This window comes from Sciurus vulgaris (assembly GCF_902686455.1).
Source record: "Sciurus vulgaris genome assembly, chromosome: 16".
In the NCBI taxonomy this organism is placed as follows: Eukaryota; Metazoa; Chordata; class Mammalia; order Rodentia; family Sciuridae; genus Sciurus; species Sciurus vulgaris.
The window spans coordinates 12,485,571-12,508,393 of record NC_136477.1 but is presented as its reverse complement, the minus strand read 5'-3'; the positions used below and the strand labels follow the sequence as shown (position 1 = coordinate 12,508,393).

The 22,823-nt window shown below is 53.6% G+C and overlaps 2 protein-coding genes across 2 annotated transcripts; both read right to left on the bottom strand.

The window, feature by feature from the left end:
• Positions 1-55: 55 nt before the first annotated feature.
• IL27RA (interleukin 27 receptor subunit alpha) lies at positions 56-15,708 on the bottom strand. Its single transcript, XM_079115566.1, has 14 exons — positions 15,555-15,708; positions 15,044-15,161; positions 12,310-12,467; positions 12,067-12,224; positions 10,255-10,414; positions 10,088-10,161; positions 7,118-7,301; positions 6,839-7,027; positions 3,989-4,090; positions 3,756-3,914; positions 1,798-1,923; positions 1,300-1,393; positions 1,080-1,173; positions 56-795 (listed from the first exon to the last, which is right to left on the bottom strand). Exons 1-14 carry the CDS (start codon positions 15,646-15,648, stop codon positions 613-615), a joined length of 1,893 nt encoding a protein of 630 aa, XP_078971692.1. The 5' UTR covers positions 15,649-15,708; the 3' UTR covers positions 56-612.
• Positions 15,709-16,502: 794 nt separating this feature from the next.
• Positions 16,503-18,175, bottom strand: RLN3 (relaxin 3; the record flags this gene model as incomplete). The annotated part of the gene is made up of 2 exons (XM_079116338.1): positions 17,965-18,175; positions 16,503-16,732 (listed from the first exon to the last, which is right to left on the bottom strand). The coding sequence occupies exons 1-2, from the start codon at positions 18,149-18,151 to the stop codon at positions 16,503-16,505; spliced, it is 417 nt and encodes a 138-aa protein (XP_078972464.1). The 5' UTR covers positions 18,152-18,175.
• Positions 18,176-22,823: the final 4,648 nt, after the last annotated feature.

Genomic DNA, 22,823 nt, shown 5'->3' with positions numbered 1-22,823 from the left:
TCCTACGAATCAGTGAGAGCAGAGTCAGTCTGTAACAAAAATACCTCAAGCTGCAGTCGCTATTAAATCATAAAAGTTTATTTTGGCGCTGATCCATGCGGCGCCTTGGGGATTCAGGCTCTGAGCCACACAGTTACTCAGGGATTCAGTTTCCTTCCCCCGGGGTGTGGCCCAAGCAAGTGTATGTGCCAACTCACAGAAAAGGGAGCAGGCGCAGAGAAAAGCCTCCACCAGTGTTTGGAGGCTCACCCACACTGATGGTGGCACAGGTCACTTCTGCTCAGGTTCCTCTGCCCGCATGCTGTTGTCAAGAACTCAGCCCATGGCTGACCTAGCTGCAAGGGAGCTAGGAGCTGGGATTGGGCCCAATGCACTTCTGTTCTAGCAGGACATTTCCAGAGGTAGCGGTCACTCTCAGATTTCATCCATTCCTTACTGGGGCGGGGCCCTTCTCTGAAGGGGTCCTTCAACTTCAGTGGGTGTCCTCAGCAAGTGCCTCAGCCTCTCTGAGCCTCGGTGTCTTCATCTGTCAGGAGGGCTATCCCAGGGCTGGGAGCAGCGTCCGCAAGCACCCTTCTAGCCTGTCCTGAGGCCCCCAGCTCGGGGCAAGGTTCAGACCAGATCTTGCCTGGGGGGCCTCAGAAGGCCCAGTTCCTCTGGTGTGGGCAGGAAATGTTTCTCATACCCAGAGTGAAGTGGGGTGGAGACCTGGGGGGGCTCCGGAAATGGCGGCGGCTCCATCTCCTCTACCTTCAGGATGGGCGAGTCAGTCAGAGGAGGGGCCCGGCACACCTCCTGGGAAGAGACCAGACTGAGACCCTCCCTCCTTTCCCCTCCCCCCCACTCGCTGACCCAGGAACCCCTCGTTCCCCAGAGGCCTCCCAGGAGAGGACCTGTGCTAGGGATGGAACCCAGGGCCACTCGAGCACAGCCGTGCCCAGCCCTTTTACTTGGACTCAGGGTCTCTCCCCGTTGCTGAGGCTGGCTTTGAACTTGCGATGCCCCTGCCTCAGCCTCCGGGGTGCCCGGGATGACCAGAGCATTCCGCGGCCCCTGGCACAGTCGGCCTCCATGCTCACCTCTACCTGGGTCCACCCAGAGTTGCTGTTGGCAGGATCCGGAACCTTCTCCCAGACCCAGCGGGGCAACACCTTGTGTCGCAGGTGGAGGCACCTGGTGAGCAGGGAGGAGTCGGGGCAGGGAGGCCATGTGGCCAGAAACAGCGTCGGAGCTGCAGGAAGTGCCCTGCGTCTGCCCGCCCCGCGCGCCGGGCAGAGAGCCCTGGGCCTGGCAGCTCACCTTCCAGCCACGGCGAGGCTCAGGCCGCAGCCCATCAGGAGCAGTCCCCACAGGACCAGGACACCCGGCAGAACTTTCCACCGCACCGTGTTATCTAGCGGTGGGGAGGAGCGACCAAGGAGGAGGGAAGCAGGGTTCAAGGACCAGGTGGGGCTGGGGGTGGGAGGGCCCACGGGTGGCAGAGGCTGCAGATGCAGGAATCTTGGGGTGGGGTGCAACTCGCAGCATGCTGGGTCAAGGTCAGGGGTGGGGTGAAGCCTGGGGAGACACCCTGCCTGAGAAGTCAGGCAGCACTTGGCAGAATGGAAACGCCTCCATGGCGCCGTGTGGCTCAGGGGCAGCGCGCCTGCCTGCCATGCACCAGGCTGGGCTTCCAGCACCCCTGCACAATAATCCTCCCCATCAGGCAGGAGGCTGTCCACCCCCTGAAGTCCAAGGAATGACTCCAGTGTCTCCCGCCCTCAAAGGGAGCCCAGCGTTCCACCCCAGGCCTCCCACCTGGTAGGTGAAGCCAGAGGCTGGGGCCAGGTGGGCCCTGTCCTGCAATGGTGGAGGCGGTCACCCACAGCTCACAGGGACTGCAGTGAAGATCGGGCAGAGTGATGATCCGGGTGCTGCTGCTCACTGAAGAACATGACCAGAGAGGTTGGGGAGGCGGCAGTTCTGCCTCAGGACCTTGGCACATGTTCTTTCCTCTGTCAGTGACACTGTCCCTCAGATACCCACGTGGCTCCTTCCTTATCTCTTTCAGGTCTTTGCTCAATTGTCACCTCCTCAGGGAGGTCTTCCCTGAACACACCTCCATTTAAAATTGTGCCCCCTGATTTTGAGATAACAGCCAGGTGCCCTGGCCAGACTGACTGGGCCCCACCTCCAGGATCCCTCAGCCCAACAGATCACTCCCTGCCTCCAGGGCCCTCACATCTGACTGACTGCTCCCTGCCACCAGGACCCCCAGACCGACTGATTGCACCCCGTCTCCAGGACCTCCAGTCCACCACGCCCACACCCCCAACTGCAGTTCCCTATTTGCCAAAACCGTGCCCCCTGCACCACCCCTGCACTGTTTAGATATTATTTGGCTTGTCTATGTCAGTGGGACCCCATTCGCTCAGTGATACACTGCTTGCCTAGCATGCTTCAGGCATGATCCCCAGTACAATCGAAAAAAGAAAAAGAAATAATCAAGGGCACAGTGAGGTGCACCTGTAGTCCCAGCTACTCGGGATGAGATGCCAGGGCAGGAGGATCCCCTGGGCCCAGGAGCTCAAGGTCAGCCTGGGCAACTGAAAAAAAAAAAATGTGGACTCCATAAAGGCCACATTCCTGGTGGCTTTGTCAGCATCTAGCACATAGCAAGCATTCAAAAAGCGACACATTTGAATAAATAAAAGAATGAACAAGCAGGGCTGGGGCTGCAGCTCAGCTGGTAGAGTGCCTACCTTGCATGCCCAAGGCCCTGGGTTCAATCCTCGGCACCACCAAAAAAAAAAAAAAGTGAACGAGCAACTCATCCCTCAGCTGTATGGAACCCGGTGGAAGGATGTCAACCCCAAACACTATGGGAGACATTCAGACCTCCCAGAAGTACTTTGATTTACTTTTTTAACAAAATGAATTGTCACTGGACATGGTGGCACATGCCTATAATCCCAATGGCTCAGAAGGCTGAGGCAGGAGGATTGCAAGTTAGAGGTCAACATTGGCAATTTAAGGAGGCCCTGAGCAACTTAGTGAGACCCTGTCTCAAAACAAAAATAAAAGGGCTGGAGATGAGGTTCGGTGGTTAAGCGCCCCTGAATTCAACCTCTAGTACCAAAAAAAAAAAAAAAAAAAAGTCCTTTTTTATTTTATCAACCAAAGAGGAAGTAGAGAAAGCAGCCTTTTTGGTTTGTTAGAGGAGACACACGGACAGGGATCAAGAGATATTGATGTAGAAAGGTGTCCAAACTCAATCACCCAGTGAAAACACACACGTCACAAACACCAGTCACAAGTTTGAGGGGCCAGCTATTGTCCACTGTTTCCCTGAAGTGCTGGGGACTGAACCCAGGGATGCCAACACAGAGTCCCTGTCCCAGTTCTTCTTATTTTTCATTTGGAGATAGGGTCTCACTGAGTTGCCCAGGCTGACCTCAAACTTGTGATCCTCCTGCCTCAGCCTCCAGAGTCTCTGGGATTATAAGCAGGTGCCACCACACCTGGCTTCAATACTGGTTTATTCTACCCATATCACAGAGTTTCATAACACTTTCATCTTTTCCACTTAATAAAATATGACGGGTATCTTTCAATGTCAATAAATATAGATCGGAGTCTTCATTTTTAATGGCCCATGAGAGGTCATTACATTGATAGCCAAGAGGGTTATTGTCCCCTAAGGAACTAGTGACGTCATGTCCCCACGGGAGAGGGGGAGCCAAGGGGCTGTGAGGGGCAGGGGCAGGCGGGCTCACCATTGATGCAGACGGCGGGGCTGGCGCCGCTTCTGGCACACAGCGTGTAGTGAGTTAGGTGGCCCTGGAGCTGGAGTCTCGGGACCTCTCCCCAAGCGACGGCGGGAGTCCCTGGGGGGTCGTCCTGGAGTCGCCAAATCGTTGGTCCTGCTAGGGGTGCTGGGGAGAAATTCGGTGGAGCAAGACCTGCCGGGGACCCGGGACCCCCTCCCACCGCCAGGCTCATTTCTTACCTAGTTCCTCTCGGAAACCCCAGACGGAGGGGGCAGGGGCCAAGCCCCCGGGAGAGACCGCCGTCACTGTGACACGATAGGGGACCCCTCCTTTGAAGGTCCCTGGGTGGCAAAGGGACAAAATGTCATTTAGAGTCGGCTTCCCCTCCCTGTTGGCTTTCCACTGGGGAGGTGTCTTCACTGGGTCCCAGGACACCCTGGGATGAGGATTCGGGGGTAATTTATGCGAAAGGCAACCCGGAAAAACCAGCAGGGCCGTGAGAAGGGAGGTGGGGACGGAAGGCAGCCGCCGACCGAGGGTGAAGATTCTCTGCCCCGGGTCGGATCCCGAGCCACCGGAGGGAAGAGAAGACAGACCTTGCAAGGTGGACCACCGAGCCCAGTCCCGCGGGAAACCTCTGGGGGCAGCAGAGAGCACGCTGCCGCCGGGGCCGCGGGAGGGCGCAGCGGGCGCTGGTGCAAGGCTGCTCTCCAGGGGTCCTTTTTTTTTTTTTAACCTTTATTTAATTAACTTTTTTTTGTTCCCCGCCCCCCCGATTAACTTTTAATTAATTTAATTTTAGGCAATGCTGAGGATGGAACCCAGTGCCTCACACGTGCCAGGCAAGCGCTCTGCCTCTGAGCCCCAGCCCCAGCCCTTGAGGGGTCTTCTTTCCCAGCACGTCCTGGGTCAGTGACCTGAAAGAGGCCTCGGCCAGGAAATCCGCGTGCAGGCGGCTGGGGAGGCCCCGGACTGAGGGCTCAAAGGCAGCGACAGGAGCGGGGCACCCGCAGCGCCCCTCCTGCGATGCTCCTGAGGTCCCGCCTCAAAACCTACTGCTTGAATAGCCTTCCCCAACTGGGAACGTTCCAGAATCGGGGCTCCTTCCTCTTTGTTCATACACACTCGGAGGCTTGGGGACTCCATCCTAAATCTCTCTCTCACTGCCTCCTCGTGCTCTCCCTGTGTGCTTCGTCCCACAGACAGACTCCCAATACCAAGCTCGTCTAGAACTCACTGCTGCACCCCACGAAAGGCTCCACTGGGGTGACCATGGACGGGCATCTCAGATGCCACCCACTGAAACAGTCCTCCAGACCCTGCTAACCAGGACCCCCTAACCTGAACCTGCCTGCTTCTCCCCAACCCTGGCCCCCACCTGGCCCAGTCCCATCATTTCCCTGCGGAACCTTCAGCTCCTGCTCTTCCGGCCCCATAGTCTCTTCCCCCCACAGCAGCCAGAGGGCGCCTGTCAGCACTTGAGTTAGGGCACATCCCTCCTCTGTTCAGAACCCTCTATGGCTCCCACTCACTCAGCCCCAAAGCAAAGTCTTCCCTAAAGGCTCTGCATAAGCTGCCACATGACCTCTTCCATTCTCCTCATTCACTCTGCCTCCTTGCTGTCCCTTCAACCCACTAGGTGCATTCCTGCCTCAGGGCCCTTGTACAGGCTGTTCCCTGCACAAACATCCCTCAAACATCCACATGTCTCCTTCCCTCACTTCCCTCTTTCCTCAGCTTAAATGCCACTTCCCCAGGGGGGTCTCTTCTAACATGTCTTTCCAAAATAGCCATTTCCTCTCCACCCTCTACCCTGCTTTACTTTTTGCCTTGATTATATCAAATCAATGCTTGTGCTTTCTTGTTATTTGCCGGTGGGGAGGGGCGAGCTGCCTACCCCAAAGGAATGCCAGTTCCATGAGGGCGGGGATATTGCTGAGAGGAAAATGTCTCAGTATGATGGCTCAGGGCTTGGCGTCAGGAGCCTGACTATCTGGGTCACACAGTGGCTCTTCCACTCTGTGCTGTGTAGCCTTGGGCATGTTGCCTGACCTCCCTGGGCCTATTTCTTCATCTGTAAACTGAGCACAATAATAAGAGAAACAACCTTAAAAGGAAGTTTGAATGATTAAATGCTTAGAGTACATGCCCCTGTTCATCAACTGCAGGGCTGAGTTCAGTACCTGTACCAAAGCCTGGCCTGTGGCTGGTGGCCAACGAATGTTTCTTACATGAATTACTAGCACTTTAACCGTCATTCTCTCTCTCTCCGGCAAGTCCACCCACCAGTCAACTTTCCTTCAACAGCTGGGGTGGTGTTATGGTTTGAATACGATTTGAGTGTGACCCCTCAGCTGTTCGTGTGTTGGAAGCTTGGTCCTTAGTATGGTGGTTCTGTGGTATTGAGACGGTGGAGCCATTACCAGGGTAGGGGATAGTTAGGTCTCTAGGGGTGCTACCCTTGGAAAAGATTAAGGTCGTCCTCATGAGACCCTGGTTAGTCCCCATGAGAGTAAGTTATAAAAGAATAAGTCTGGGCTAAGCGTGTAGTTCAGTAGTAGACCGTTTGTCTACATTCACAAGGCCCCCACGCTAGAAGAAAAAAGAAAGGAGTGAGCCTGACCATTCTTTGTCAAGAGGAAATTACCAAGAATGGTGTGTTAAGATCTCCCACATGGTTGTAGATTCATACATGTCTCCTGCAGTTCTGTCAAGTTTTGCTTTATGTATTTCGAAGTCATGTTATGAGGTACTTACAGATTAACTACTTTGACATCATCCTGGTAAAGTGAATATTTTGCCATATGAAACAACTGTATTTCCTCTTTGTTCTCTACCTAATTTGAACCCTCTCTGGCTTCCTGTAATCTCTTCCTCTCACACGCTCCCATCATGATGCCATCTTCCATGTTGTAATGCAGCCAGAAGGCCCTCACTAGAAGCAGCAGATGCTTGCCATGCTCACAGGTCTCCAAAACTGTGAGATAAACAACCTCTCCTCTCTTTATAAGTACAAACCTCAGGTATTTTGTCAAAACAACAGAAAATGGATTAATACAGATGGGAACCAAGGTGTCCTGGGGCCTCACCTGGTAAGAAAGCACTAAGGTTCCCAGGGGAGAGCCGGACCCAATTGAGGTCTTCCAGAGGGTCCCCATCTTGAGCCCAGTCGACCACATACTCCAACGGGTCCCCGTTCCCTGGTTGCCAGGTCACCAGCAGCTCTGTGCTCCCAGTGATGCCGCTGACCACCACGTCGTGGGGGGCAGAGTCTGGAGCTGGGGGGTGGGGAGGAGAAGTCTTGGTCGCCTACTCAGGAAGTCCAGAAGTCCCTTCCAACAAGGCTCTGAGAAGTTCATAATCCTTACCCAAGCAGTCCAAAGAGAAGTTAGTGAGTGTCTCCCAGCTGGTGGCGTTGACAGCCGACACCCCTGCCCGCTCTGCCCAGGGTGGAACGGGGGACTTGCAACAGGGGATCCCTTCCTGAATCAGAATCTTCTCTCCAACCCAGAACCACAGTCTGTAGCTCACCTGCACACAAGGCCTGGGGGCCTGAGGGAGGAGGAGAAGAGGGGGTTAAAGCTCCTCGCTTATCAAGCACCTACTATGCATTTTTGTGAGGTTACCTGACAAACTAGCCAGTGAAGCAAGGATTGTCAGCTCCATTTCTCAGATTAGGAGACTGAGTCTCAGAGGGACTCACTGTAGAGGTGGGATATGGATGAGGTTTCAGGGCCAGGACGAGGGGAGGTAAGAGACTCTGGATTTGGGTATGAAATTTAAGTCGTGGGGGATACCAAAAACCCAGTGACTGGCATAAATAATATTTGAATATGGTATTTAAATAAGTCCAAAATTAATGCAAAAAATTCAAGACTGACAAAATACCAAGATTTTACATAAAGACAGGATGTAGGCTGGGGAGGTGGCTTGTGATAGAACATTTCCATGAACATTGTCTTGGGTTCAATCCCAGCAGTGCAAAAATTAATAAAGACAGGATCCAGTCCTCCACTTGTGTGAACTGCCTTGATTTCCTCACCTTATTCTCGGTTCCAGTGACAATCAAACTATATTTACAAAGAGGGATACCTGGTCCTTGCACTCTAGTTTGCTGATGTGATTTTTTAAGATATTGCATTAATGTTTTACTTATCTCAAATAGTGAGTTCTTGGGTAGCCCTTTAAATTTTGTGCCTGAGTCCCTATTCTGTGTGCTCTACATTTCTAAGGGATTTCAAATTTTTCCACTGTTGGTCCACAGGGATAGTTATGTATATCTAAGGGGGATGGTGCCCTCCAGGAGGCTTTGGGTAAATAAGTGCAAAGTTTTGGTTGCTTCGATGTTTGGTATTTGATGGACAATAGTCAGGGATGCTACACTGTCCCGAAAAACAAAAACAAAATTGTCCTATGCCCCTTGAGACATTTTAATGTTAGCCCCACTGTAAAATTAGAGAGAAAATGTAATAATTTAACAGTTTCAAGAACCAGACATATTTTTTTTTCCAGGCCTGAGGATTTAATTCAGGGTTTCAACCACCTTGCCCGTCTAAAGTACCTGGAAACTGCTCTATGGCCCAGCACATGGTTGACTTTGGTAAATATTCCGTGTGTACGTGAAAAGAATGTGTGTTCGGATGCTTTGTCCATAAGTCCATTAGGTTAAGTTTGTTAAGCATATGTTCAAATCTCCTAGATCTTAGCTTGTTTTCAATCTTCTCATGAAATCACTGAGAATGTATCCAAATCTCTCACAATGATGATGGATGCATACATGTCTCCTACAGTTCTGCCAATATTTGCTTTATGTATTTCAAAGCCATGTTATTAGGTGCATAGAGATTAAGTCTTTTTATGTAATCCTGGTGAACTGAATCTTTTTTGCCATTTATGTTGTTAACTTTATTTCTTCTTCATTTTCTGCTTAATGCTACAATTTTAAGATTTTCTTGTGTGTGTGCATGTAGGTATGTATGTATATGTATTCACATACATACAAACATATTGGGGAATGAACTGGGATTGAACCACTAAGCCACATCCTTAGCTTTTTGAAAAATTTTTTGACTTTGAGACAGGGTGTCACTAAGTTGCTTTGGGCCCCTCTAAGTTGCTGAGGCTGGCAATCCTCCTGCCTCAGCCTCCTGAGTCACAGGGATTACAGACATGTGTCACTGCATCTAGCCTCTTGTGTGTATTTTATTTATTTATTTGTTTGTTTGTTTGTTTGTTTTTGCAGTCTGGGGATTGAACCCAGGGCCTTATGCTTGCAAGGCAAGCACTCTACCAACTGAGCTATATCCCCATCCCTCTTACGTGTATTTTAAAACATATGAATACATGAATTATCTACATATTTCAGTTTGGTATAGTAAAGGGATATTACAAATTTGTACTATAAAATGAAGAGAATGGAGCTAATAATCCCTGTGTGGAAACCAGTGAATCTCAGCTCTGCCACTTATAGCTGTGTGGCTGGGGCAACCTCTCCGTGTCTCATTTTTCTCATCTGTAAAGTTGGTTAATATAAATAAGTATGGGTGGCCTGGGGCTGTGGCTCAGTGGTGGAGCACTTGTCTAGCGTGCGTGAGGCACTAGGTTGGATTCTCAGCACCTCATAAAAACAAATAAACAAAACTATCAGGTCAATCTACAACTAAAAAAAATTTTTTTTAAGTGTGGGGCTGGGGTGTGGCTCAGTGGTAGAGTGCTTGCCTAGTATGCACGAGGCCCTGGGTTTGATCCCTACACTGCACTAAATAAATAAATAAGTGTGGAGTAGGACACAGTGTTACGTATGATTAATTGTGCGAGCGTGCATCGCTGGGATTGAATCCAGGGCCTTGTGCATGCTAGGCAAGCCCTCCACATGAGCTACACCCACAGCCCTAAATTTAATGCGATTAGATTGTGTGACAGGCCTTGTTTTCCTTGCCACACTTTCCGAGATCCAAGGTCTTTCAATGCCGGGCACACGGTAGGTGCTTGACAGATACGAAGCGACCATCTTGCCCTTTTCTGCAATCTCACAACCCCTGTCTGATGCCAGCGGCGGAGTCCTTGGCACACCTCGCTATTCCTTGCAGAGCTGAGCTCCAGCCTCACCTCAGACCCACGTACCTGGCCAGGTGTCCGGTCCCTCAGAGGCGGAGGCGAGTTCCCTGCCCAGTGCTGGGCCAGGACCCAGCCTCCTCGCCCTGAATCCCTGAAGCAACCTCAAGAGGGCAGCAGAGTCAACGGTCTGCTCCTGTCGCTGTTACTTGGGGTTTCCCGACACCTGCAGAGAAATGCCACCCGACACCTGCAGAGAAATGCCACCCGACCCCGCAGCTTACCTTCCACAGAAGCAGGAGCTCCTGTCTGCTCGGCGACCCGCAGACGTTCCCTGACACCCACACGTCTTTTGGAGCTGGTAAGGATGAGGAGGGGAACGATGGAAAGGGGCAGCCCTGGCTAGATTTTCCGAGGGCAAGGGCACAGGTCCAGAGCGGGGCCTCCTCACCAGAGGGCAGCGTCTGGAAGGACAGAGCTGGGCTCCTCTCGCCCCACAGATCCTCTTCTTCGTCCACCCGGCAGCGGCCGGACACCTCGTAGCCGGTGGCTAGCTCCAGGTCTGGGATCTCGACCGGGCTCAGCGGTACGGTCTTCAGCTCTGGCTCCAGCTGGGAGCAAGACAGGAGAGAAGTGGGGCCCCGGACTGAGTTGAGGACACTTGCTTGAACTTATGTGTCAGCAGAGTGACCAACCGTCCTGGCTTGCCCAGCACTGAACGGGTTCTAGAACTCAGGGCTGTCAGTTTCACAACTGACACTCTCTGTCCCAAGCAGAGAGAGGGAAGTTGACCATTCTAGGTGCCAGCTGTAGTGGGAGGTGGGAAGTTCTAGTATCATCCCGATTTTACAGGTGAGGAGATCGAGGCCCAGCGGGGCAAAGTGACTTTCCCAAGGTCACAGAGCTAGCAGGAGCGGGAGCTGAAGTTTGTAATCAGGTAGTCAGGGGCCAGAGTCTGCATCTCCGACCTGCTCTAAACTGCATGAATAATCGCAAAGAAAACAGCTCTGCCCTTTATTGTGGTTGTCTTGTTCTTTTTTTTTTTTAGGAGACCGGTTCTTGCTATGCTTCCCCAACTGGCCTGGAACTCCTGGGCCCCAGTGATCCTCCTGCCTCAGACTCCGAGAGGCCGGGACTCCACATGCGTACCACCATGCCCAGCTGTCCTGATGCTTTGTGTCTAAGGCTGTGGCTAAGGCAGTTGAATATTCCCAAAGTCTATTCTCCCTTTCTTCCTTTGGGAACAGAACCCAGAATATTATTTGGGAACATGGCTGCCAGGAATAGGGACATTTCCCAGCCTCCTTTGCAGTCAGGTGCCACCAAGGGACAATGTTCTTGGCCACTGAAATATGAAAGAAAATGACAGACAACTTCCACGTTGTGCTCTTCAGGGGGTCGGATGGGTCCCTCTACTCCTTTTGGGGTCTCCTCACTCTGGACCTGTCTTCCACTTTCCTGCTGTGTGACCTTGGGAAAGTTGCTTCACTTCTCTATGTAAAGAGAAGTATAAAATGGATGTCAATCTTTTTTTTTTTTTTTTTTCTTGAGACCAGGTTCTACTACATCGCCCAAGATGGCCTTGAACTTCTGGGCTCAAGTCATCCTCCGACTTCAGCCTCCCAAGTAGCTGGAACTGCTGGCACCATGCCAGGCTTTTATCAGTTATTTCTGAGTCTTGATTGAGAACCAGGCTGTGGCGCTTGCCTGGAAAATGGGTGGCTGTCAAAGCCAGCAACCTCAAAAAGCTCACTGAAGGATCTGACGACCTCGCGTTCATAGAGAACCCAGGGCCGGGCAGACACGCTGTGGATGTTCTCTAAATGTCTGCTGTGTTCTTATTTTAAGGTTACCTGAAGCCATTCTGGGACTTTTATTCATTCTCAGGAAAGGTTAGGGAAGGTTTGAGTTCCTAAAATATTCCGAGTGGTCTCTGGCCTGCGACTGCCTGAAACCTATACCACTGTCCCTGGCTATCATCAGAGACCGAAATCTGAGGATGTTTGGGTCCCCTTACGGAGCAGCTCGGGACTGGCCCAGCCGCGACACATCCCCCTGCAGACTACACCCTGTCCAGACGACTTCCAAATCCTAACACGGCGTCGCTGGAAGAGGAGGACAGGCTGCAGAGGATGGAGGGAGGAAGATGCGGGCATCTGCAGGGGACGCTCGGGAGCCGGGCGAGTGCCTTGTGAGCGGGCAGGGGCTCTGGCGCCCCAGGACTCTCTGCGGGCGGGGCAGGGCAGGAGGGTCCCGCACTCACCAGGATCCAGGCCCTCTCCTGGCATCTGCGATAGTAGAACCGGCAGATGAGGACCTTATGAGACGGCCACCTGGGTGGCTCCCACTGCACCGTGGCCTCCAGGGGCCCGTCCTCCGAGAAGTCCACCTCGGGACGCAGCCGGGGCGCGCTGGGCTTCACTGGGGAGGGGCGGCCAGTGCCGTGAGCAGGCGGCTCCGGGACCACCCACCCCATCCAGAGCACCCCACCCGCCCGCCAGGTTACTTCGGGTCTCCAGGTTTACGAAGATGGGGGGCCACAGGCGCTGGCCTGCCTTGGTCCCCCAGACGAGGACTTCATCAGACACGGTGAACTGCTCGCGAGGGACCGTCACCCAGCTCTGCCCTGCCGGCACTGCCACGGTCCGGGTTCTGTTGGGATGACTGTGAAGAGAGATGTGCTCATGAGCCGGGCACTGGCCTGGACCCAGAGTCCCAGGATGACGACCCTCGGTCCGGCCAGGCTCTGCTGGGTTCAGAGCCGCGCCTGGCGCTTCAGAGCTGCGTGATCCAGAGGACGGAGCGTCCCTTCTCTGTGCCTGCGTTCCTCACCTGCACAACGAAGGCGACCACAGTGCACGCTGGGAGAGCCGAGCGTGGAGGGGAACAAATAAGATAACAAGTGAGACTAAATGGTGGTGGGGACACAAGAGAGGGTCCCCCATTATGATGGCCCCGCGGGTGATTTTTCCATCTTTCGGTGGTGCAGCAGTGACTGGTACTCGGTAGAAACCACAGGTCAGATTCCGAGTCTGGGGCAGAGCTCAGAGGCAGAGCCCTTGCCTGCCACGGGCAGGGACCCTGCTTCCCTCCCAGCACCACACGCGAAATTTCGTTTTAGATCTTGATATTTTCCTGGGCCGGCAATACAGAACAACTCCTTTGCTTTTCAGTTTCAGTGAAGTATTCAATACATTACACGAGACGTTTGACACTTACTTATAAAATAGGCTTTGCATTGGGTGCTCCTGCCCGAGTGCAGGCCCAGGTGGGTGCTCTGAGCTGGCGACCGAACCTGGGGCGTTGGCACGCGAGGCTGGCAATCACCACTGAGCTGCACCCCCAGCCCTGCTCGATGCTCTGTGACTTACAACACTTTCAACTTACAATGGGTTGAAAATACAATGGGAGGAACATCTGTGCATGTTATGGAGCATTGCTTATTATGTTTATTGAGCACCTACTGGATACATGTACACTCAGGTCTATGCAATCATTCAGACAGCGGACATAGCCGAGTTCTAGAAGCAGAGACTGGAACTAAGACCAAAAAGACAGGACCTGCCCCCTGGAGCTGATATTCCAGGGGAAGAAATGGAAGAGAGACATACATAGACAATCGAGCCATGTAAAGAGCACTCAGACCAGTGTAGACCATGGCTGGTGCATCTGAGCCACCACAGAAAGGCCCGTGTGGCTGGGGGGGAGCAAGCAACGGTGGGAGGGGGAGGCAGAGAGGGCAGGGAAGTGATGGGGCATATTGTGCAGGGGCCGAAGGGAGGACTTGGCTTTTCCTCTGAATGAGGTGGGAGCCATAGAGTGTTCCTGAGCAGAGGAGAGGTGTGCCCTGACCCAAGTGTTAAGAGTGTGGGGTTTGGCATGGAAACCAGGGGTCAGGAGACACCTGATAGCTCAGTCCTGGCTAGTGCCAAGGCCAGATCAGGTTGGGTGCTGAGGAAGTGGAAAGAATCGCAGGATCACGGACAACAGGGAAGGTGGAGCTGCCAGGGCTGGCTGAGGGGTCAGATGTGCGAGTGTGGAAGCAGAGAGAGGCTGAGGACACCCCGAGGTTGGGACTTCACAGGTTCAAAACGAGGCCTCTGTCAAGAAGACAAAACAAGAAGGAAAACTCCATCGTGACCAGTGGGGAGGGTGTGGAGAACGGAACCCTCCTCCATGGCTGGCCGGGATGCAGGACGGCCCAGGGGCTGCGGCCAAGCCAGACAGCACTCACGGCCAGCCGCTCCTCTCCTGGAACAGGGACCCAAGCAAGAACTCAGCACGAGCACTCAGCAGCACTGGGATTCACAACAGCGAAGGTGGAGACAATCAGATCGCCAACTGTGGAACACACACACGCGCTCACACGCACACGCTCGGGCATGCTGGTCAGCCAGGGAGACAATGAAGGGACCGCATGGCACGTCACACACAGCACATCACCAACACATGAGGCGGGGGGAGAAGGCACACTCCCAGGCCACGTGTCGCATGATCCACTTACACCAAATCTTCCAGCGTTAAATCCAGACAGACAGAAAGCCCATGGATGGCCGCCAGGGGCTGGACGGAGGGGGACGGGTGAGCCGGGGCTTGCCATTGGCATCAGGGAGCAGTTCTGTAGCCACACAGGGCTGGCGGCTCACGCTGTGCGTGTACTAAATGCCTCTGAATTGTATGCTTGGCAATAGCTTTGTTATGTGCATCTCGTTCCCAACTTCCAGGGCCCTTACTCTTCCCTCACTTAGCCCAGTTGAAATTATGAGTTTGCAGATGTGACTTATCAGGAAGGAACACAGGTCTCTTCCTTTAACTCGGCCCCCTGAAGGTTGGGCTTTGGATCTACCTCTTTCACTGCTGCAATCGGAGCACCAGATTGAACTGTGTGTATGCCCAGAGAGGTCAAGTTACTTCCCTGAGGTCACACAGCAATAAGCCCAGCTTCAAAACTTGAAGCCTTTTCTCCTCGCCCCATGCCTCACTCCTCAGAATCCTGGGAGCATGTTCCACTTTTACTACCACTTTAAAGGGGGAGGAAAGGGAGGCTCAGAGAAAGAAAGTTACTAGTACAAGGTCGAGCAGAAGAAAATAAGGGGAGGATCTGGAATTAGGAGGGCTTGAGAGTGAGGAGGATTGGGAATGGGGGAGCAGAACTCCGAATCTTCTCGACTAGAGCAGGCTAGGATCTGAATGGCCACATTCAATGCCTCAGTTTCCCCAGACTACCCCACGGTACTCACTATTTCTGGCTCTGGAGGTGCAGCACAGAGGGGGCTCCCAGGTCCCCAAGAGGTTCCCACGAGCAGTTCAAGTTCCCCAATGGTTCAACTCCGTGGCACTGCAGTGGCCCAGGGCCGCCTGGAGAGGGAGGCAGAGGGTCCCGAGGAAGGGGTCAAATGGCCCTCTCGCCTGAACACCCCACAAGCTGGACTTTCCGGGACCTTGAACAAGGGCCAGCAGGCGTTCAGGGGTCGCTAACAGAAATGGGTGAAGGCAGGGGGCGCCGGGCACCCCAGCCCAGGCTTTGGGCAAGCGTCTCTTCCTCCTCTCTGCCAGCCACATCCTGTTGTCACATCACCCCCGAAGCTTCCACCCCCGCGCCCCGGCTCTGCTTCCCACCGCGCGGCCGCCTCTCCCCAGCTTCTCCGCCCGCGCTCGCCATTCCCCCATGCGCCCTGGAGACGCGCGCTCCGAGGGCGAGGGCGAGCGCAGCGCCCGATCGCGCACGGCGCGAGCCCGCCCACGACTCACCCTGGGGACGAGCTCGGGGGATCAGCAGGAACAGCAAAAGCTGCAGCTCGAGCTTTGGCCCAGGCCAGAAGCGAGCAGCCCCGGCCCCCCGCATGACCCCCGGGACCCCGGTGCCTCCAGCCCTGCCCGGCCCCGCACTGCTGCTGGTCGGCTCTCCCTGAGCCTCCCGCACCTCCAGGAGCGAAGCCCCGCCCAGCATCCGAAACCCTGCCCCGCCCCCGCACCTCGACTCGGTCCCGCCCCGTCCCCCGCCCCCGCGGAAAGTCCCCGGCTTAGCTGGCTGGGGCTGGAGACTGGGATGAGAAGGTGGCCGGGGGCATCTAGGGGGATCAGGGGGTGATACCGAGCTCCCCGGAAGCCTGCCCCCCACTTCCCACCTCCAACGATACCACGCACACGCTCTGCACGTCCTTTGAACTTTATTATTGGGTTATGAAAGGTTCTGATGCGCACTCCCATCGCAGATTGTCAGGGAACCCGGGGTGCAACCCCGCCACCATCCCCCGGGGTCCGCAGCCATGAAGCACGGGCAGGGGCAGGGGTGTGAGGCAGGGAAGAGAGGGCCTGCAAAGTTTGCTTGGTGCTGTCGTTTGGGTCAGCCAGGGATCAGCCACCACAGTTGGGACCATGCAGCGGGCAAGGGTCTCCCTGTGACCAGTTTGGATAGAGCAAGAACACGGTTTGTAGCAAGGTCAGGCTGAGGCATGGTTGATGTCAAGTCAGGGTCCCCTGTGGCCAGGTAGGAGCTGAGCTGGCCTAGGGCCAGGTCAAGGTAGGTTGGTTGGATGGGTGGAGGCAAGGGGACTGGCTGAGCCCACAGCACCTGGCCTCTGTGACTTGAAGATGAATGCGGCATGTGAGAGAATAGAAAAACAGGTGCCCAGTCGGGCGGAGTGGCTGGCAGGCTGGGGCACGACTCTGGGGTCCCCCGGCTGCACAGCTGCTGGTCTAGCAGAGGCTGCTAATGTCGGTTTTGCTGCAGCCCCACCTGCAGCAGTTGCTGGAGAGGCCAGCTAGGACGTCTCGGCTGACCCTAGAGGTCCCCTGCCAGCTTGGTTGGCCACCATAGAAGGCCTGGGGCGATTTGGTGAGGGCCAGCCACTCACTGGAGCCCACAGCTTCATCCAACTGGCCTGCCAGGCTGTCTGCATCAGTGTCTGCATCCAGGAAGGCATCCCCTATGAAAGATGGAGAGAGTTATGGGTCAGGACTCAGCCGCTACTCTAACCAGAATGCTGGCCACTGACTGACTCGGCTTCTTCTCTGTTCTTGTGGATTCTGCCTTGTGGTTCAAAGTTTTGATTCCACTCCATCCTGGGTTGGTATTCTTACTGTGCCTTCAATGGGCAGATCATTCGACCTTACTAAGCTTGTCTTTCCTGTCATTTATTTCCCCTTACTCTTTATTTATCGAAGACATGATGTCTAAGAGCATGCTTTGGGAGATAGCCTCTCCAAGTTATAGTTGTCACCAGGTGAACTTACTTTTGACAGCCTCTGTTTCCTTATCAACCAAGTGGGGAAAATAACTCCTGTTTTCTCCAGTTTCATATGCAGTGAAGACAATACCACCGAAAACTTACAATGATATTGGGCTCATGATAAGCACTTAAAATAGCACCGATCATTTACTGAGCACCAGTCACTGTTGTAAGTGCTTCCGTGGGTTTTTCCTCTCAGTGACAACCACATGAGGTGAGTGTAGTCATTGTCACCCCCACTTTTCAGAGGCAATGAGGCATGACTTGCCCAAGAAAACACAGCCACTAGGTCCTAAAACACCATTTGAACCCAGTCCATGTGCCTTCTGGGTCCACGCACATACCCATCCATCCATCCATCATCCATCTGTCCATCATCCACCCTCTTGCCCCCCCCACCCCCCACCCCCCGTCACCATCAGCTGCACGTAGGTTCTTTTGCCTCTTGTGGAACTAGCTCTCCTGAGCCTCCCTCCTGCTGAATGCCCCACTCGGCCCCCTACCCTGCTTAGACTGTGCTCTTGTCTGTTTTGACTTACACCATTTCACAATTCCTCAAGATTCCTGGCCCGTATCTCCCAAGGGGAAACGGATGCTGAGGGGGGTCACCTGCGCGTTCACCTGCAGAATCCAGCTCTAGGCACACCCCACGGCTCACCCTCCCTGCCCAACTGGACTCAGGTCCCCTGCAGCCTTGCTTAGCACTGGATGGATAGCCTCTGGGCGCTGGCTGTCCCGCTTCCCTGCTCTGTGGCTCTGCCAATCCCGGAGACCCTGGCCACTGCTTCAAGGCAGGGCGGGGCTTCCCAGCTGAATGCGGGAGGAAGGGGTCCACTTCCTGGGGCCTGTCATCCCAGACTCTCTCTCCCGGCTCTGTGGACCCATCTGGCCATCTCTTCCCTCCTCCCTGCGCTTCCTCCCAGCCTCACCGGTGGCTTCGTGGGCCAGGAAGCCTGACCGTCTCCACCGGGAGCCTCCGCAGGTGAAGATGACCGCCCGGATGAATTCACGGCCACAAAGCTTCACTCCGTAGGGTGCTGCCCGGGCCTCGGACCCCAGCCACAGCTGCCCAGCCAGCACCCACACCGCCAGCAGCAGCAGCGTGACCTTGGCCATGCTGAACAGAGACAGTGCCTCGGACGCCAGCGTGGATCAGCACCTCTGCTGCTTCCTGGCCCCCCATTTATACCCAGTGGCTCTCCCACCTTGCCTGGGGGCAGCTGAGTGACCTCCTTTATCTCCCCCAGCAGAGGAAGGCAGGCACGGCCCCCACAACACGACCTTTCCCGTTTGCCCCGCTAAGTGATAACCTTTTGCCAGGGACAGTGTGATGTGGCTGAGCTCAGTCATCCTCCAGAGGGAGACAAGATCTTTTTTTTTTTTTTTTTTTTCGGCGCTGGGAGGGAACCCAGGGTATCGTGCGTGCTAGGCGAGGCTGCACCACCGAGCTACATCCCCAGCCCTGTAGTAACATCCTCAAGTTTGAGCGAACCTCAGAATCTTCTGGAGGGCCTGGTAAATCACAGCACATGGGGCTGGGGGTGTGCCTCGGCGGCAGAGCGCCTGCCTGGCACGCACAGGCCCTGGGTTCCAACCTCGGCACTGCAAAACCAGCAAGCAAGAGCGACAACGAGATCCCGGAGTCCCACGGACATCCAGCCACCATGCGTAAAACACGAAACATCAGCTTTGCCACTCGGACACACTTTAAATGTGCAGTGCAGTGGCACCAAGTGTATTCATACCCCGTTGCTCATCACCACCACCATCTCCAGAACTTACCAACACTGAAGCTCCGCATCCAAACCGTGGTACCACACGAGGGGATCCATTCAGCCCTAAAAATTAAAAAAAAAAAAAAAAAAAAAAAAAAAAAAGTAGTTGGGCCCTCTGAACCTGAATTCAACCAACTGCAGGTGGAAAATACTCTTTTAAAAAACATTGCCTCTGGCTGGGTACAGTGGCACAAGGCTATGCTCCCAGCTACTTGGAGATCACAGGCGGAGGCGGGAGGATCACAACCGCAGCAACCTAGTGAGACCCTGTGTTGTCATAGTATAATAAGCAGGCCTGGGGTGTAGCCCACTGGTAAAGTGCTTACTTAGCAGGCACTGGGTTCCATGCCCACAGCATGCACACACGCACACACACCCGCGTATGTACTGAACATGCAAACTTTTCCTGATCGTGACACTCTAAACGGGGCAATATGACAGTTGTGTAGGGAGCATTGACATTGTGTTTGGTGTTCTAAGTAATTTGCAGAGGTTTTTGAATCTGTGGGAGAATGCACATGAGTTATAGGGGTTCTACACCCTTCTGGAGCGGGGACTTGAGTAGCTGTGGCTCTTGGTGTCTGCAGAAGCCCCGAGGGCCGACAGTACTGAGCCAAGCTACAACGTGAGCGGACCTCAAAACGCACGCTGAGAGAGAGCAGCCAGACCCGGAGGCCACGTATTACATGACTCCATTTATAGCAATGTCCAGGAGAGGCAAACCCAGAGCCGAGAGGACTTGTGAGCCCCGGGGGCAGGGTGGGGGCATAGGGAGTGCCTGCCAATGGCTCTGGGGTCTCTTTGGGGGATGATGAGAATGTTTTGGAAATAGATAGAGGGGTAGGTGAACAACGCCATGTGTGTACTGAGGACTGTTGAGCTCCGTGCTTCTAAGTGGCTCATCCTGGGCTAGGGACGTGACTCGGGTAGAGCATGTGCTTAGCATGTGCAAGGTTTCCATCTCCAGACCACAGTTTATTTTATGTCACATCAGTTTTATCTCAATTTAAAAATCTGACAACAATAGAAGGAGGTCTGGGGACAGGCAGGCCTAGGTTTGAATTCCAGCTCTGCCCCTTTCCCACTGTGTGAGCTTGGGAAAGCCACTTGGCCTCTCTGTGTCTTGGTTTCCTTGTCTATGCAACAGGAAAGGTTCAACGAGTCCATCAGATTCTTCCAATACCCTTCAGCCTTGGTCAGTGCTGCTCAAGTGTCAATTCTAGAGGACACATTCCCTCTGGATTAGAACTTTGTCCCTGTGTCCTTTTCTCTGTTACAAATTCCCGGCCTGGGTCGCCCTGTGTGGGCAAGGGCCATGTTCCAGAAGGCCTGGGTGCATCTGACTGTGCTGCTTCTAAAGGGCTGATGAATAATTCGCTCTTGGTCTCTGCCTTTCCTGCGGTGACTCCTGGGGGGGGGGGGTGCCCTTGTGCCCTTCCTGCCATATGGCGGATGCCTGGGGGGCTGGGGAGGGACGCGTGCACTTGCTGTCTGACGTAACTGACGAAGCCAGACGTCTCGCCTCATTTGAGCCTCACGTAGAATCCTAGTTCCTGTGTGACCTTGGACAAAGCCGTACACCCGAGTTCAGTGGGAAGATGGAGATAATACTGCACCCAACGGGGCTGCAGGGTAGGTTTTGTGAAATTATACAAAGTGCTGAGCACCCTGCCCAGCGCAGCGGGTTGAATGGTGACCTGACAAAGGCAGTCGCCACCCTCATCCCCTGGCCCTGCCAGGCAGGGGCTCTGCCAGCAGCCACATCCCCAGCCCGAATGTGGCCTCACTGCAGAAAAGAATCCTGGCAGTGCGTTAATGGCCTGTGCATGGGGTCATCCTGGATTGCCAGGTGGGTCCTAAATCCAATGACAGGGGTCCTTGTAAGAGTCAGAGCGGTCAGAGCGGGGCTGGGCGTGTCCACAACACATACACACATACATTCAGCAATTTCGGAAGGACAGGAAATCACCGGCTGTGGCTACTCACGCAGAGCCTTGGGAATCGAGGCTTGGAAGGCCGATGCTGTGGCATAAACACGGTCTCCCACTGGAGCTGGGGACGGAACCCAGGCCTGCACGTGCTGAGCAAGTGCTCTCCCGCCCAGTGACACCCCCAGCTTCAGAGTTTCCATCTAAAATGACCAAGCAATAAATAAAGTAAGGGCTGGGATGTGGGGAGCACAGGGTCCCGTCTCTGGCGGCAGCAACAGCAGCAGCAAGAAGAAGTGAAAGCAAAGACGAGCAAGTAGAGAGAGAGCAAGAAGACACCGGAACGCCGTTCTTATTAGGCTCTGGCTCCCCGCTTTCCACGTCTGTGGGTTTCCCTACCCGCGTACCTGAGGGAACTGGAACCACACAATACTTATCCCTTTGCATCTGACTTGCTTTCCTGAGCAAAATGTTGTTAAAATTCATCCGTGCAAGCCAGGCACGGTGGCACACACCTGTCATCTCGGTGGCTCAGGAGGCTGAGGCAGGAGGATCGAGAGAGTTCAAGGCCAGCCTCGGCAACTTAGCAAGGCCCTAGGCAACTCAGTGAGACCCTGTCTCTAAATAAAATACAAAATAGGGCTGGGATATGGCGCAGTGGTTAAGTGTCCCTGAGTTCAATCCCTGGTACAAAAAAAAAAGAAGAAAGAAAGAAAGAAAATTCGTCCATGTGGTAGCATGTGCCAGAAGTTCATTAAAAAACATCCTTCTTTTTTGGGGGGACTGGGAGGGGGCATTGGGAAATAAGTTGCTGAGGCTGGCTTTGAACTCACGATCCTCCTGCCTCAGCCTCCGGAGCTGCGCCCGGTGGAAGGCAGCGTTCTTCCCCCATTCCTCTGCACCCTGCTTCCCCCAGCAAAACCATCTTCACGCATCCCTGTTGATTCTTTCTGCAGTGGCAAAATCATCTTCCATGTGGATGCTCATAGCTGCTGTCGCTCTTGGAGACTTTTTCTTCCTACCCACTTCTGCTCCTTCCTTTCAGGCTAACACTACGATGAGACGTTTGTCCAAACATCATTTCACACATAGGCAAGTGCCTTTGTGCATAAATTCTCCAAAGTGGGACTTCTGACTCAGAGATGGTGCACATTTATGATTTTTGCATATATCATCAAAATTTCCCCTCCGAGGGTTAAATCAATTCATATTTCCTCCAGAAATGGGTAAGAGTCGTTTCCTTATAGCCTTACTAGCCGAGTGTGTATCAAACTTTGGATTTTTGCCAACATGACAAGTGAAAAATAGGCTCTCGAGTAGAGAAAACCTGCATTTCCCCTGCTGCAGGCTGGCAGGGCAGAGCGCCCCCGGTTTGGAGCGTTTGCGGTTTTCTCTTTACTCTCTAGTACCTTCCCTGGCCCATATTCCTTGGGGTGGTATATCTTTTTCTTCCTGAGTTTTGGTAGTTCTTTATACACTAAGGACACCTGTCAACGGAGGATGAAATGAGCTGGAAGTCTTTCTTTTCAGTTTTTCCAAACTTCTTTAAAAATGGCTGTTGGCCCTCACTGAGGACTCGAGACATACTCGGTTTCGTGCCCAGTGATTTATGCACGTGCTATCACATCTCAACCTTATGGGTGGGAGTTTTTACTTCGAAATACCACAGCACGCGTCCCTGAAAAATCAGGATATTTTCCTACATAATTGCAATGCCACATTTTGCATCTTACATTGTGCTTCTCACAGCAGGTGCATGCTTAAATTTCCCTGGGTCTCCAAAATCTCCTTTTTTTTTTTTTTTAAATTGTAAACAAATGGGATACGTGTTGTTTCTCTGTATGCCCATGGAGTAAAGACATACCATTTGTGTAATCATACATTTACATAGGGTAATGGGGTTTGATTCGTTCTGTTATTTTTTCCTTCCCCCGACCCCTCTTTTCCCTCTATACAGTCCCTCCTTCCTCCATTCTTGCCTGCCTCCAACCCCCATTATGTGTCATTATCCGCTTATCAGCAAGATCATTCGGCCTTTGGTTTTTTGAGATTGGCTTATCTCACTTAGCATGATATTCTCCAATG

Excerpts from the sequence above, each read along its gene's own strand:
- IL27RA (XM_079115566.1), bottom strand. The coding sequence starts at position 15,648 with ATGCGGGGGGCCGGGGCTGCTCGCTTCTGGCCTGGGCCAAAGCTCGAG. Across the intron at positions 4,091-6,838 it reads CCTTAGTGCTTTCTTACCAG|GGACCTTCAAAGGAGGGGTC; the intron begins GTGAGGCCCCAG and ends TTTGCCACCCAG. Across the intron at positions 1,174-1,299 it reads AGCCTCGCCGTGGCTGGAAG|GTGCCTCCACCTGCGACACA; the intron begins GTGAGCTGCCAG and ends CCTGCTCACCAG.